The 15,591-nt window shown below is 44.6% G+C and overlaps 1 protein-coding gene across 1 annotated transcript in view; it reads right to left on the bottom strand.

Moving 5' to 3' along the window:
• The window catches only part of USP11 (ubiquitin specific peptidase 11), a 30,516-nt gene extending 16,185 nt beyond the window's left edge, over nt 1–14,331 (bottom strand). Inside the window, exons 1-7 of the mRNA XM_032210710.1 lie at nt 14,139–14,331; nt 7,086–7,195; nt 6,043–6,173; nt 5,343–5,460; nt 5,091–5,236; nt 1,382–1,443; nt 1,063–1,162 (exon numbers count right to left, since the gene is read on the bottom strand). Of these exons, the coding sequence (XP_032066601.1) occupies nt 1,063–1,162; nt 1,382–1,443; nt 5,091–5,236; nt 5,343–5,460; nt 6,043–6,173; nt 7,086–7,195; nt 14,139–14,245 (774 nt within the window). The 5' untranslated portion in view covers nt 14,246–14,331. The remainder of the gene's footprint in view (nt 1–1,062; nt 1,163–1,381; nt 1,444–5,090; nt 5,237–5,342; nt 5,461–6,042; nt 6,174–7,085; nt 7,196–14,138) is intronic.
• Nucleotides 14,332–15,591: the final 1,260 nt, after the last annotated feature.

The raw sequence follows: 15,591 nt of genomic DNA on the forward strand, positions 1-15,591 counted from the left end.
ACATTAAGTTAGGACTGTAGGGAGACTGATACAAGCAGACTTTATTGAATTATCGTACGTTATCATATTGTAAGAGAGATGTTTTGTTTTGATTAGGATGCTGGACAATTAAATGCAACCAGAGGCTTATCACTAAGAGGTGGCTGGTGATATCATCATAGCTTTCCAGATGATTGAATTCTCAATTTTATGGTTTGCAGGTCAAGGAAAAGCTCTTGTCAATATTGTACTTTTTACAAGATTGACATTTATCATAATAGATCGGTTCCACCACAAAACCGCGGTAGACTAAAGCGCGCTCGACGAAAGCGCGTACGTGACGTCATCACAGCGCGACGAAAACAGCACGCTGTGAGCGGTAAACTTAAAATTAAAGGGTAAATCTAAACCTAACCCCCCCAAACCTAACCCTAAACCTAACCCTAAGCCTAACCCTATACCTAACCCTAAACCTAACCCTATACCTAACCCTTAACCTAACGCTAAACCTAACGCTAACCTTAACCTAACGCTAACCCTTAACGTAACCCTAAACCTAACCCTAACCCTTAACATAACCCTAACCCTAACCCTTACCTTTATGTGAATCGGCTTGCTTTAAAAGCGCTTTTTAAAGCGCCCTTTTTTCTCCGTGGTTGTATTTGTCGCGCTGCTGATGACGTCAGGTACGCGCTTTAATCGGGCGCGCTTTAGTGGACCGCAGTTTTGACGGGTCACGAATAGATCACACAGATAAATACATAAGTATGTATATCTTCTCAGAAAAAGGGTGGCCCTTTCCCCCCCTTTTGTTAGCATTCAGGGATTGGTGAGTGTTAAGAAACAAATCAGCCAAGATGGGTTAATTCCCCTACAACGTAACAGCTACTCTAAACAGGCATTCAAGCAGACAATGCCAAAATACATAACCCATTAGGACGTTACATGTGGGCAGACATGAAACAACTCTGGCAATGCACCCAATATACTAGCAGAATGTGAGCAAAGTTTTCGTTCTGCTTGGTGGCAAGTCATCACAGTACCCAAAGTTTTGGTACCCAAAAGATCACTCATGTTTCTTACTTGCAAAGCAGAGTTCATGAAGCATGTGTTCCCCAGGTTGGTAAGGCCACAAATCCCTGGCTGGCCCCGGTACCGCTCTTCCTCGTCAATGGAATTCTTCCTGAAAAGAGGCAGGGAAAGTGAGTGTGAAAAAGAGGAGGTGAAACCCACAGCCTGGTTCCTGTTGGAGCAGAATGAGATCAGAAGACAGTGATACCTCCCAAAGCTCAGGCAAACTGGGAGCTGGAAGCCTGCCCAATTTTGACAGTACAATCCACCCTAGACAGGGGATGCAGGTGCACCTCAAAACTGTGGAAATTGTAGTATGGTAGATACTCACATGATATGTGGTCTGGAACTGGGCCAAGTACCGTCTTTACTCCTGGTCTCCATTATCACAATCTGAAGGGAAGAGGTGCAAGTAGGAAAAGAGAGGCACAATTAAAGTTAAAAAAAAACCAAACCTGGGCCACATTAACTAGTATATGGCTGGGCAACTGTCCATGACCTGAAGAGTCATTGGGTCTCTCCGAGTTTGGTTGTTTTGTTACCAAACTAGTTAGCATTATCAGCATTGATGATGTGACTAGTTTGGTAATTAAATGACTGCAAGAAAACAACCAAGGTCAGGGAGCACCAAGGATCCCACAGCATCTTTATTATTCTGGAGTTGCTCAATCTACCCAAACACATTTTTAAAACCCACAGAAAGCAGACATGATATAGTACCGTCTAGCTGGAATCAAGTATATCTTTCTTTCTTTTCTATTTTTATTGCTTCTACAGCATCTATCTCCTTGCTCTTATCATCTATCACTTGTTACTTGCAAGCCCAACAAGAGGGTCAAAGCAACATAACTTTCAAACCATTGTTTGCATATCAAAGTAGTGCATGGCTCAAGGGCAGCACAGGCACTCCTATGATTTGTCAAAAATGCAAACTTATCCTTCATTTTCTCTCCTACTGCAAAGCAACTCCCATATGGTTTAACAAGAGCGGCTAAAAATTTCACAGGTGAATGCCACAAATGCTAAGTAGGTTAATTTTGAGTTGCTGTTTTTGTTTGGCCTACTTATAGTAATTCATTTATTGCTTAATGTGTTAAGTGAAACACCCCCCCCCCCAAAAAAATGACTATTAAGCAACCAGGGAAAAGCCTGTTAGGTGAACCCAGAAACACGCACGCACACAATTCATTCCATCTATTTTTCCATTTTGTTTATCTTATATGTTTTTTTTTAGTTTGACTTGATGACTTCCATGGAAATTGAACATTTTGAAGCCATTGGTGAATAGTTTCCCTGGAGAAATTATAATGCAAGACACAGCTGTTTCCAACAAAAGCAGCATTTTATCACAGCCTCTAAGAGAGCACACACTCTCTTATGGTACTGGAGCATTCATAAGCACCTAATTGTGGCCAAAGAGCTCTCCCACCATCACCACACACACAATTTCCAAATATGATTGTGATCAGACATTTTCTTAAAAGCAAGCGGAGATCTGAGATAGAAAAGGCGTTGGAGGGTGTTTGAATGTGTGATGTCAAGAAATACAGAAGGCTTAAAATCAATCTAGCTGCCCAGAAGTTCTTTCCCTTGTTAAGATGGGCGTCTGAGAGGCCATAAAAGATTCCTAAGGGGGGAAAGCATTCTGCATGTCTTCCAATATCCTCCCTCAGCACAAATGTCTTGAGACCTTCCAAAACAGATTTCAGGAAGGAGACCTAGAAGTAAACAAAGTAATAGCCAATAGCCAACATGGGTTTGTCAAAAACAGATCATGCCAGACTAATCTTATTGCATTCTTTGACAAAGTGACAAAATTAGTGGACCAGAGGAATGCCGTCGATATAGTTTACTTGGACTTCAGTAAGGCATTTGATAAGGTAGACCATAACTTACTACTAGATAAAGTAGAAGAATGTGGGTTGGACAGCATCACCTCCAGATGGATTCGTAAGTGGTTGACCAACCACAATCAATGTGTAGTCCTCAATGGAACTGCATCTACATGGAGGGAAGTATGCAGTGGAGTACCCCAAGGCTCTGTTTTAGGCCCAGTACTCTTCAACATCTTCATCAATGATCTGGATGCAGGAATAAGTGAGGAACTCATCAAATTTGTAGATGACACTAAGCTGGCAGGAATAGCCAACACTCCAGAAGACAGGCTAAAGATACAGAAGGCTCTTGACAAACTTGAACATTGGGCACTTTCTAATAAAATGAAATTCAATGGTGAAAAGAGTTCTACATTTAGGCAACAAAAACGAAATGAACAGGTACAGTATAGGTCAGTGATGGCGAACCTATGGCACGCATGGCACGCATGCCACAGGTGGCACGCAGAGGCATTTGTCAGGGCACACGAGGCGCTGCCCTGTCAGCTGGCCAGCGCACATGCGAGCAGTTGCCAGCTGAGTTCACCCTTTTTTAAAGCCATTTTTCATCCTCCCCAGGCTCCAGAGGTTTTACAGGAGCCTGGGGAGGGCAAAAAGAGCCCCCCCCCTCCCGGAGGCCCTCTGGAGGCTTCATGAGCTTCCCTGAAGCCTCTGAAGCGCAAAAAAACGGCCCTATGGGCAAACCGGAACTTCAGGAACGGACTTCCGGTTTGCTCGGAGGGTCGTTTTGACTGAAGCCTCCTGAAGGTCCCTGAAGCCTGGAGGCCTAAAGCCTCTGGAGCCTGGGGAGGGCGAAAAAAGCATGCATAAAATGGGAGGGAGCGCCTGTAGTGCACGCATGTGCACTGGGGGGTCATGCATTGCATTATGGGTGCGGCACGCCCGCACACGCCCCCCCCCCCCTGCGCTACCCCTACTTATGGCACGCGAGCCAAAAAAGGTTCGCCATCGCTAGTATAGGTGGTATCTTGTTCAATAGTAACTATGAGAGGGATCTTGGAGTCCTAGTGGACAACCATTTAAATATGAGCCAGCAGTGTGCAGCAGCTGCCAAAAAAGCCAACACAGTTCTAGGCTACATAAACAGAGGGATAGAATCAAGATCACGTGAAGTCTTAATACCACTTTATAATGCCTTGGTAAGGCCACACTTGGAATACTGCATTCAGTTTTGGTCGCCACAATGTAGAAAAGATGTGGAGACTCTAGAAAGAGTGCAGAGAAGAGCAACAAAGATGATTAGGGGACTGGAGACTAAAATATAAGAAGAACGGTTGCAGGAACTGGGTATGTCTAGTTTAATGAAAAGAAGGACTAGGGGAGACATGATAGCAATGTTCCAATATCTCAGGGGTTGCCACAAAGAAGAGGGAGTCAAATTGTTCTCCAAGGTACCTGAGGGTAGAACAAGAAGCAATGGGTGGAAATTAATCAAGGAGAGAAGCAACTTAGAACTGAGGAGAAATTTCCTGACACTTAGAACAATCAATCAGTGGAACAGCTTGCCTCCAGAAGTTGTGAATGCCCCAACACTGGAAGTCTTTAAATAGATGTTGGATAGCCATTTGTCTGGAAAGGTATAGGGTTTCCTGCCTAGGCAGGGGGTTGGACTAGAAGACTTCCAAGGTCCCTTCCAACTCTGCTATTTTATTGTATATAACTAATAGGTCTCCTTACTAAAATTCATCTAGTGTGTATGTGGGGGGGGGGTGTTTTGTTTTTCCCCAAAAAAGTAATTATTGGATCTGGATCCAAGTATGCCAGTTGTGTAGGAGATGCAAAGAGTGGCTTCTATCCAGTACAAACTGCTGTTAAATCTTAAATCGGCTTTGCTAGTTAGAGAAGTGTAGTCCATTGTAGTCTAAACTTGTAGTCCCTCTCCAGACAGACTCTGTCTGTCCGATTATCTCAAATCCAGTCTTTGGAACTGATAATCTCAAATCCAGTTCAAACTGCTATCTTCCAGATGGCTCCACCTTCAGCCAGCCTGCTCCATGCTGATTGTAACAATCAAACACAGTTTTGGAGCAACAGGCTGTGGAAAACCAATCCATATAAATATGCCAGAGACAAATCTTGGCCCGATACCAATTCTGCCTCTTTTTTGTAAACAGGCCAGCCTCAACCTGGTGACAGCAGCGTTACCTGCCCTGAACTTAGGCAGGCATCCAGCACAGTCATCTGCAAGTTTCGTAACCTCTCATAGGAGCCATCAGCATTTTTCACCCAGAGTCTTGATTCATCTTCTGCTGGAACTGAAAACTGATTCCGGGCCTCTTTTAGCACTGTATCTAAGGAGCAAGAGACAAGAGGACAAAGAGAAAAAAAAATGACTTCTTGGGACAAAACCCCACTGTTTTTCCCTCTCAGCTGAATTCAGAATTCCTGAGACCTTACCAATGGTATCCATCCGGCTAAATTGAGAGACCACAGGGCTGTCTACATCATTGTGCTGACAGAGGTACAGATCAACCAAGTAAACCTCCACCTTCTGCATGCTAGGAAGATCTACCACCTGGGAAGAATCAAAATGAAGAATCAAAATATCATTAAACAGAATATCATTAAAAGAATTTGGGGAAATCAGGAATGGTAGATACTTATTGCTCTGAAGAGAGACTCAGAAGGGGAAAGCCAACCCCATCCTTAAAGCCAAATGGCCCTTATTTATTAGAACACAGTTATTTCAGAAAAAAAATATGTAAAAAGAAACAAAAAGTTGTAACACTAGCAAGAACCTAGCATGATGTCCATCAGTATATGGGCTGTACAAGCAGCTTTCATGGCAGGAACGAGATCCATAAACTAATAATCCCCCATAGGTTTTACTTTCATTACATAAGCCACTCCCCGTTCTCTCAACCCCTTCAATTTACCATTAGCAAGAGTTAGATAATCCTGGGGGAAAGATTACTTTAAAAAAAAGGTAGCATATAAATTAAGTATTAAATTGTATCTCTAGAAAAAAGTCTTCCACCCACATAGGGAATTGAGTCTTCATTCTCTGGCCACCTTTTCTATTAATTACAATGGAAAAATGCTGCAGGGCACGCAAATTCCACAGAAAGCCTTTGCTTCTCAACTCCAAATTTCTCACCTTTCGTTCAATGGCTGGCTGGCCATGTTCAATGCCGTACCAGCTCACCAGCTTGTCCCACACTTCCTCTGGCACCAGAATGTACTCTTCGTGTTCTACCAGCTTGTCCTTCAACCGGTAAGATTCCAAATCTGGAGGGAGAAAGGAGGAGGGCAGGCTGAAATCATGGAGAACTCACCCTCTTTAAAGAAGCCCATAGCTTAAAAGCAACTGCCAAGGGCTTAACATGGAAATATTTTTTTAGCTTCCATAGAAGACCCCTTCTCATAAAACCAGTATGGTATACCACCGTGATGCTGAACCTATGGCACGAATGCCACAGGTGGTACGCAGAGCCATATTTGGCGACATGGCAGCCCTAAGCTTTGGCATGCATGTTGATTTTCGGCTTTCTGGGGGGGCCAAGGGAGGCTGTTTTCGCTTTCCCCAGGCTTCAGGAAAGCCTCCAGAGGCTAGAGGGGGCGAAAATCCCTCCCTCTGCGTGGGGGGTTCGTGCATGCATGTGCGGGGGGGGGGTAGTTCACACATGCACAGGTGGGGGGAGGGTTCATGCACACATGCACAGGTGGGTGGGCGCGACACACACAATTTTGGCACACCTTTAGAAAAAGGTTAGCCATCACTGGATGTAGCAATTACTGCTGAAATAATGCAGAAAGCAAGATTCAGTCTAAGTTACCTGGGAAATATACTATATGACGTTAGGTCTATAATTTTTGAGATTCACACATTGTGATAATTATTTTATCTATCTTATGTTGATTTAGCATGCCATATGAACCCACTCATTTGTGCCTTATTCAGCAAACCATATTAGGTAATCTCTGCTGAAGGGCAGTGGGAAAACCCAATGTCACTTTTCATTAACCCAACATATTTTATTGATCTACTACAATGATCAAATGTATGCAATCTGGAGCATTCTAGAGGAATAAGTAGAAAAATCAAATAATTCATATCCTCCTGATTAAGTAATGTGAGAATTTATCTGAAAGGAAGAGAAGAAGCCTCAAATAAAAGAAATAAGGCAGAGGAAACCATACCTTCAAAGAGTTCAGCATTGTTGATCCGTCCAGGAAAAGCATTTGAGTTCTGATCTCCAGATTCCACATAAGCTTTCCACTGCTTGTACCAATGATTTTCCAGCAAATACCTGAGCAAGGAAGCAGGCAGCTCAAATCTAAATCAAGACCACATTCTAACATACAATCAGAAGCAGTTACCGGTAGCAATTCTTCTCCCTCCATTCCCAATCATAAATAGGATTATAAGAAGCTCAGGCCTCAGACTGAAACACCAGTTGGCTATGTGATTATACTAAAGAATGGCAAAATTCTGTTTGTAGTCCTTATAGGCAAATCCCCAAGAATCCTAAATATTTCCTAAAGTTTCAGATATTTAAGACAATAGACATAAACTTACGAAAGTCAAAAATCTTTTCATGGGCTTCCTAGAACCACAACATGGCAATTTGTTCCAATCCCTGTAACATTTTACATGACATAGTTGCAGCTGGCATCTCTCATTCCCTTCCATGGTCTTTAGTTAAGATGGCTTTGGTGAACAGGGAGTACCGTGTTTCCCCGAAAATATGACATGTCCTCATAATACAGCCATGCCACATTTTTCTGGTGGGCAAAAATATAAGCCCTCCCCCCCACATATAAGCCCCCTGGACAACCCCCCACCTCCGGCCAGGCAGAGCGCCGCTCACCAACCTAGCAGTAACCAGAAGGTGCCAAGCCACAGGAACCTGGGGGGAGGCAAAGGTGATCGCATTGCTTAGCGCCTTTGGGATACAGCTAGGTTGGTGAGCAGCGCTGTGCCCAGCTGAAGAGGGGGGTTGCCGGGCGGCTGCTCTCTTGCAAGCAGGCTCCCAAAAAGCCGAGCACAGCCTCATGGGCAAATGGCTGTGTTGCGCTGTCGCAACAGCGCAACACAACAGCCATGAAGCAACGACACTCACGAGCAGCTACCCGGAAAACCCCCTTTGCAGCCGGGCACAGTGCCATTCACTGACCTAAGGGTATCGCCAAGCCGCGTGAGCGCCTGTTTGCCGTCGCCCGGCTCCCGCGGCTTGGTGCCTTCCAAATGCCAGTGAATTGCGCTCTGCACGGCTGGAAAGGGGGGTTGCGTGACTCTCACTCACCCGCTTCCCAGCCTCACGATGCATGGCCCAGCTCTCATTACGGAGCCAAGGCATTTCAGGCACTGCCACCATCACAGCCTGGCTTTTTCCACGGCTTCCAACCTGAGTCTTTCGGCAGTGGCCACTCTGGGCGCACTCTCTATGGTTGTATGCTCTGCAGGCAGTTGGCCCACAACCATAGAGCCGCTTGCGCAACACAGCCATTCACGCATGAGACTGTGCCCGGCTCTTTGGGAGCCCGCTCACAAGAGAGCAGCCGCCCGGCAACCCCAAAACAATACCCCCCCCCATAATAAATCCCAAGCCATATTTTGTAGGTAAAAAGAAAATAAGACCCTGTCGCATTTTCGGGGAAACGCGGTAACATAAAACCATGTTGTTTGTTAATCTCTCATTCTCCAAACTGGAATTTATGCCACCAGTTATTCCTAATTCAGATCTCTACTATTATCTGTCAACTTACCAAACCAGTCACTGTCCTTGTGCCGTAGTTTACTAACTCTTCAGTTGGCCACAACAGATAGAAATGCAGACAAATGTGTTTGAAACACTTGGGAATCCTTGGAGAACCTTCCATTTATAAATGGCTAAAATCTGGCCTCCTTAGTTATCTGCTTATTTTCCACTTCCCAAAGTCAAATGTTTGGACAAGTCAGTTTGAATTTTCTGCTCAGCAGCAAACCATAATCCTCATTCTTCCTAGCTGTTGACTACGCCACTAAAAAGAAAAGGCATTCCATTCTCAACACCATCAATATTATGGTGTGCCATTGTGCCGCAACATGAACAAATCGGGCCATGCAGGCTGTAAAAAAAACTTTCCCTTGGTTTGACCTAGAAAGTAGAGTAATGCCTCCCCAAAGTCTGCAAAAAAAGGAGCAATCTTAGTGTAAGCCGCTACCATTGGCTTCAATGAAAGGCAAAGAGAAATCTATCAGCTCCATCTGCCTATATATCTATTATACTTAGAAAGCACCTTCGCTAAATTCCATGGATCCTGCTTCTAAATAAATGTATGTAGATTATAGCCTGCTGAAAATTTTTCCCATTGGCATACCAAGTAATGTAGAGATTTATTTCAAAAGGAAGCATGGTGTAAAATTGGTTGGTAAATAGCTTTTTGTATCCCAATCTATTTGTCTGCAGCAAATACAATATTGGATGTATAGTTGTAAAACAAGGTCTAATTGTAGCTTGATTTAGTCTGGACAAGCATTGTAACAAAAGATGACCATGGATAGATGCACTGCTCCCAGCAGCTGCTAATACTGTCACTAAGGAATACTGGGAATACCTGGAGGGCCACAGTATCTTAAGGCGCCCCAGTTTGGTGTCAATGACTAAGATCTAGAAACTTGTGACCACAAGTTTGAGTCCCGCCTTGGGTATGAAAGCCAGGTGGATGATTTTGGGACAGTCCTTCTCTCAGCCCAACCCTCTTCACAGGGTGAGTATCATGGGGAAATAAGGAATACTAAGTATGTTTGTTCCAGAGGTGGCATTCAGCCAGTTCTGACAGGTTCTGGAGAACCAGTAGTGGAAATTTTGAGTAGTTTGGAGAACCAGTAGTGGAGCAAATAGGCTGGCCATGCCCCCACTGTCTCCCAGATGATCTTCTTTTGTTGCCGTGGGTTCCACCACAAAACCGCGGTGGAATAAAGCGCGCTCGATGAAAGTGCGTATGTGACGTCATCACAGTGTGACAAAAACATCGCGCTGTGAGCGGTAAATTTAAAATTAAAGCGAAAACCTTACCCCCCCAAACCTAACCCTAAACCTAACCCTAAACCTAACCCTAAACCTAACCCTTAACCTAACCCTTAACCTAACGCTAACCCTGAACCTAACCCTAACCCTAACCCTTAACCTAACCCTAACCCTAAACCTAACCCTTACCTTTATGTGAATCGGCTTGCTTTAATTTTATTTTAATTTTAATTTAATTTATTTTTAGTTTTTTTCATCGCGCTGCTGATGAGGTCACGTACGCGCTTTCATCGGGCGCGCTTTATTCTACCGCGGTTTTGACGGGTCACGGTTGCCGTGAACAGAACTGAGCAGGAAATCAGGTTAGTGGGGTGGGGAGGGAATGGGGATTTTGCAGTATCCTTCCCCTGCCACATCCACAAAGCCACGCCCACAAAGCCACACTCTGCCCATGCTACACCCATAAAGCCACGCCCACAGAACAGGTAGTAAAAAAAAATTGAATCCTGGTTTGTTCCCTTGAGTTTTAAAACCACAAAGTTTTAAAAATTGAAAGCCTTAAGGTTGAAGCGGATGTTGAAAGTGCCATGTGTGTGCGCATTGTCAAATTGGTGATGACTCCTGGCAACTTGCCTGGACAACTCCCTGCAGTTCTTTGGAAGATTTCAGACGTGGCTTACCATACATGCTTCTTGAGGCTAAGAGAGAATGACTGGCCCGAAGTTACAGCATTGTGCATAAAGTTTCTAGCCTGGTGCCTTAACTACAACATCAAACTAGCTTTCTCAAAAGTGCATTTGTTATTACCTCTCCCTTGTTTTTCTTCATGCATTCTTTTTTTTCAGCAGGCTATAATCTACACATATTTATATAAACAAGATCCATGGAATTTAGTGGGAGTGCTTTCTAAGTATAATAGATACAGAGGCTGAGCCTGTAATTTCATTATAAGAGTGTAAGATATAAATGTGCAAGATAGTTTCTTTTGTAATAACACAAAAGGAGGTTCCTATTCTCTTACTGGGTTTCTGCTTCCTGTTTGTCTCACTCCAGACATAGCAGCATGCAAATCAGCGTGCAAGGGAAGACTCAAACAACATAACTTTAACGGCCATCCATCAGGATGCAGGAACAATTGAAATAATTCCTACTGTGAGCTCAATTTGCTTCATAAAATAGGAAGGCTGGTAGCTGAAGAGTGAAACCAAAGTGACTTTCTTAGACAAGCACTATTTAAGGACAATCACAAGTAAGTCAACTGACTTTGTAAAATAAAGGGGAAAGAAAGCAGAACTGGCCTGCAGTTTTGTCTCCAAAGTGAGATACATCCCCAGTGAAACACACTTTGTTTAGAAACATAAGATTTCACCTTATATTATTAGTATATCAATTATAACATCTACCTCTGCATGCAAAGCAAGGGTTATTCCATTAAGCTGCAATATTCTCAAAAAGGCACACAGGCGTCACACAGGATGCCCATGACAATTCATTCTCTGAAACAGGCAGGCCTTGTGCTGAATTCCATTAATCTTCCACACCCAATTCAAAGTGCTACTAGTCACCTACAAAGCCCTATATGGTGTAGCTTGGTAGCACCATAGCCTTGCCAAAAATGAATCTAGCCATCTCATGAAAGGAATATCAGGAAGATCTATTAAGCGTCCCACTCTTTATTTTGAAGTCAGAAGAACATTTTCTGTGGCAGTGACCATACTTTGGAACTTCTAACCTACAGAGGTTCATAAAGCCCCATCCATGATATCATTCAGAAGAGCACTAAAGATAAGTTTTATTTCACCAAGACTTCAACCCTAGTTAAACGTTGCTGATCTCTATATTAGGGGTAGGCTGATTTATAGTTGTTGCTGTCTTAAATTGACATGTTGGCTCGTCTTTTTAAGTTGGGCAGAATCTAAAAGCTATGAAATAAATAAAACTAAGATAATCTAATGAGTGAGATCATCTGTCACCATGGACTGAGGTATCACCAATATGCTAATGATGCTCAGCTGTCTTGGCCCATGGTGAATTAAGTGATGCCATGTCCTCCCTCTCGCAGAGCCTGGAGGCTGCTAGGGGCTGGATAGGGAGCAATGGGATGAAACTAAGCCCTGGCAAGAGTCGCTCTGGGTTTGGGGTTCTTTGGCCCAGGGAGAATTGCCATCTTTGGTCTTGGATGGGGTGGCACTACCCCAAACAGACCCTGTGCGTAATCTGGAGGTTCTCCTGGACTCATGACTCTTGCTCGAAGAGCAGGTGGTAGTCATGGCCAGGAGGGCCTTTGCGCAACTGTGAGTTGTGCACCAGTTATGCCCTTTCCTGGACCAACAATCCCTACTCACAGTCACTCATGCCCATGTCACTTCCCATCTTGACTATTACAACACCTCTACATGGGGCTGCCCTTGAAGAGCATCCAGAGGCTCCAGTTGGTGCAAAATGCAGTGGCCAAAATGGTTTTGTGCAGACCCCGGTATGCACATGTATCACCTCTCCTGCAGGAGCTGCATTGGTTGCTGATTTGCTTCTGGGTGCAATTCAAGGAGCTGGTTGTCACCTTTAAAGAGATCCGAGATCTAGGATCTCTTGCTGGTCACATCTACCCAACCCATCAAAGAGGGGAGGCAGGGAATGCTGTGTGTCCCATCACCGAGGGAGATACACCTGATGGGACGCCACCTTCTCTGTGGTGGCTCTTTCTCGCTAGAACCTCATTTCCACCAGAGATTAGAATGCCCCCCCCCCCCCGAATACTCTTCCAGAAGTCGCTGAAGCCCTGATTCTGCCAGCAGGCCTGGGGAACCCAGAGTGGGATGGAGCCCATTAAATGGCTCATGTGATCTGCTGTCACCTGGGCAGGGAGGGGGGTGGGTGATTTTATTATACTATATTAATTTGATTCTTTTTATTAGTTTTATTGTTTAAAATGTGGTTTTATATTCTGTAAGCCGCCTTGAATAGGTGAATGGGTGAATAGGCAGCAATATAAATTTAATAAATAAGTAAATATTTTTTTTAAAAAATATCAGGTCTGCCAAGCACTAATCCATGTCAATCAAAGCTACCTATAGCTTGAAATTCTACTAGTTAAAATGGCAAAATAATAATAGAAGATTTCTAGGAGAAGAAAGAGGAAGTGACCAAAAAATGTCACGTTTCCTTTATAGAGGAAACTAGTCTCTCCTTTATATGAATGACAAGTTGATTTTTAATTCCGTTTCGGTTTCCTTTCTTGACTGGTAAAATAAGGGACAAACATTTGATGATTATGGAGAAGAAATCTACTTTCAAAGTACTCAGCTGGTCTAATTAAAAAGTATCTATTCATCGTGATACCACTGAACCAAATGGAAAAGGAGAGAAATAACCTAACTCGGCTAACTCGGAGAAACATGCCTTCAGAAAGTTACCGTTTACAACAATTAAGATTGCTATTAGAGCCACCGTTGTACACCTACCGTATATTAAGAATATATGACATACTGAGCATCGCTTAACCAACCCAGGAGCAATTAGGGAAAGCATTAGACATATAAGAAAAGGGGACAAATCTAAATAAGGCGATTTTGAGAAGGCGCTTCAGCCAGAGGGAGAGCACAGAAGGCCAAGGAAAAATGGTACCTAGTTCATCCTAAAGTAAAACCTCATTCATGTTTGCCTCAATGCAGTAACTGAAAGCTCATATAAGGCTAATTAGCCTAATCCTATACTTACTCCAGGAGTAAAAATAATCCCATTGCATTCAGCAAATGGAACTTTTCCCCCCACAAATCAAGATGATGATAAATCCATGGTTAAAGCAAAGAAAAGAAAAAAGAAAAGGAGGCGCTTTGTCACTACTGCTGCCTGGCTCATCTCGAAGACTACCTGAAATACAACCTGCAGCAAAGACCTGTCTCGCGAGGGGGGGGGGGGCTCGTCCGCGGATCAAGCCCCGAATCAAGGCTTGGGCGAGGCTGGGAGCAGGTGAACCCAGTAACAAGAGTTGAAAGGGACCTTGGAGGTCATCTAGTCCAACCCCCCCTGCTCACGCAGGAGACCTGTACTAGAGATTCGACCCGCCGACTTTTCTGATCGACAAGCTCAGTGTCTTAGCCACTGAGCCACCTGGTTAGGTCCCCGGTGGAAGCGAACGAAGCGGGGAGCGATCAAGGATCGACACAGACCCCCAAAGCCCGAGCAGCCTCTCCACGCGGGACGCACCCCCCACCCCCACCCCCCGCTTTGCACTACTTACCACTTCTCTCCCGCTCCCAGAGGTCTCTTCCTCCCGGGCTGGCCCGGCCCCTCTCCCTCTACCTGCCGCCGCTGGGCCTCCAGCCCGGGCAGCCCCCTCTCCGCCATCGCCACCCACACCTCCGCCGCTCCGCCGCCAGCCCGGAAACGAGAAAGGGAGACACCTTATTTCCCTCTCCCGGCTCCTTCTTCATGGCCACGCCCACCCGCTTCCGACCGGCCGGAGAGGTGTGGCAAATGGGACGGAAGAGAGCGGACCCAGAGCACCATGTTGAATGCGGCCTGCGGTGAAGGCGTCGCGACGACAGGCCGCGCTGTCCGCGCTGCCCTATTGGTGGGCTGGTGGCGCGGGAAATTGAACGAACGGGGGCGGGGCGGAATGGGGCGTGGCGCTTTGATTGGATGAGCCGCGTTTACGGCGGGCAGAAACAAGAGGCGACGAGATTATCTTTCTCTTAAAACAGGCATCCCCAAACTTGGCAACTCTTTAAGACTTGTGGACTTCAACTCCCAGAATTCTCCAGCCGGCATAGGATAAGTGGCTGGAGAATTCTGGGAGTTGAAGACCACAAGTCTTAAAGAGTTGCCAAGTTTGAACACCTCTGTTTTACGGCATTCTTTTAAAAAAAAAATCATGGTAAAAAATGCGGGCGCCTACTCATGTATTGATCCTCTTCCGGCGCTGCTGACCGTCGTCCCGCTTCGGTGTCAGAATTCTTGCGACTGAAGTAACCATGGCCAGGAAGATACCGTGCCGCGATGCTTGCAGTTGCCATTTTTACTATGGGCAAGTTTTAAAACGCCTACTCGGCTAACGCCGCTCTTCACGTTGCCGGTCGAAATGAAATTTTGGCGCTGTGGTTTGAAGAACCGGGGAGAATACAGAGCCGAAATAGCAAGCTGCCTATAATTTTTAAATTGCTTTTTGAGAGATACTAAAACTCTCTCTCCAGCGGTTTTTAAAGTTATATGCGCATTCGGTGCCACATTTTCTAACCAGAGGATCTCACTACTAGTTTAAGTTCCTATGCAGATTTGCATAACCTGAATACGAGCGTGGCATTTTGTGTTGAGACAGCTATTTTGACTTAAAATAAAAATAAAAGCATAATTTGTAGAAGTTATTGAGAGTCCAGACTTAATACATTTTTGGAAGCCAATACTATAGAATGGACAGAATGAGACTTCCTGAAATGCAGCCATGTACCCAATTTTATTCAAAACAATTGTGGGCAAGGCAAACCATGGCTTGGCACAATGCATTGTAATTAAGTATGTGGAAAGTTAGCACCCACCCCTCTCCTAGTAAAATTAAGTATTTTAGGAAATATTAAAAAGGCAGAATATTATATTTCTCCTAAAAGAGAAATAGAAATCTTAAGGAAAACAGAAATTCAACCACAGATCCCTGCCCCCAAGCAGATACTAAGATGAGGCCAGCTTTTAGAAAGGCA

This window comes from Thamnophis elegans, chromosome 2, assembly GCF_009769535.1.
Source record: "Thamnophis elegans isolate rThaEle1 chromosome 2, rThaEle1.pri, whole genome shotgun sequence".
In the NCBI taxonomy this organism is placed as follows: domain Eukaryota; kingdom Metazoa; phylum Chordata; class Lepidosauria; order Squamata; family Colubridae; genus Thamnophis; species Thamnophis elegans.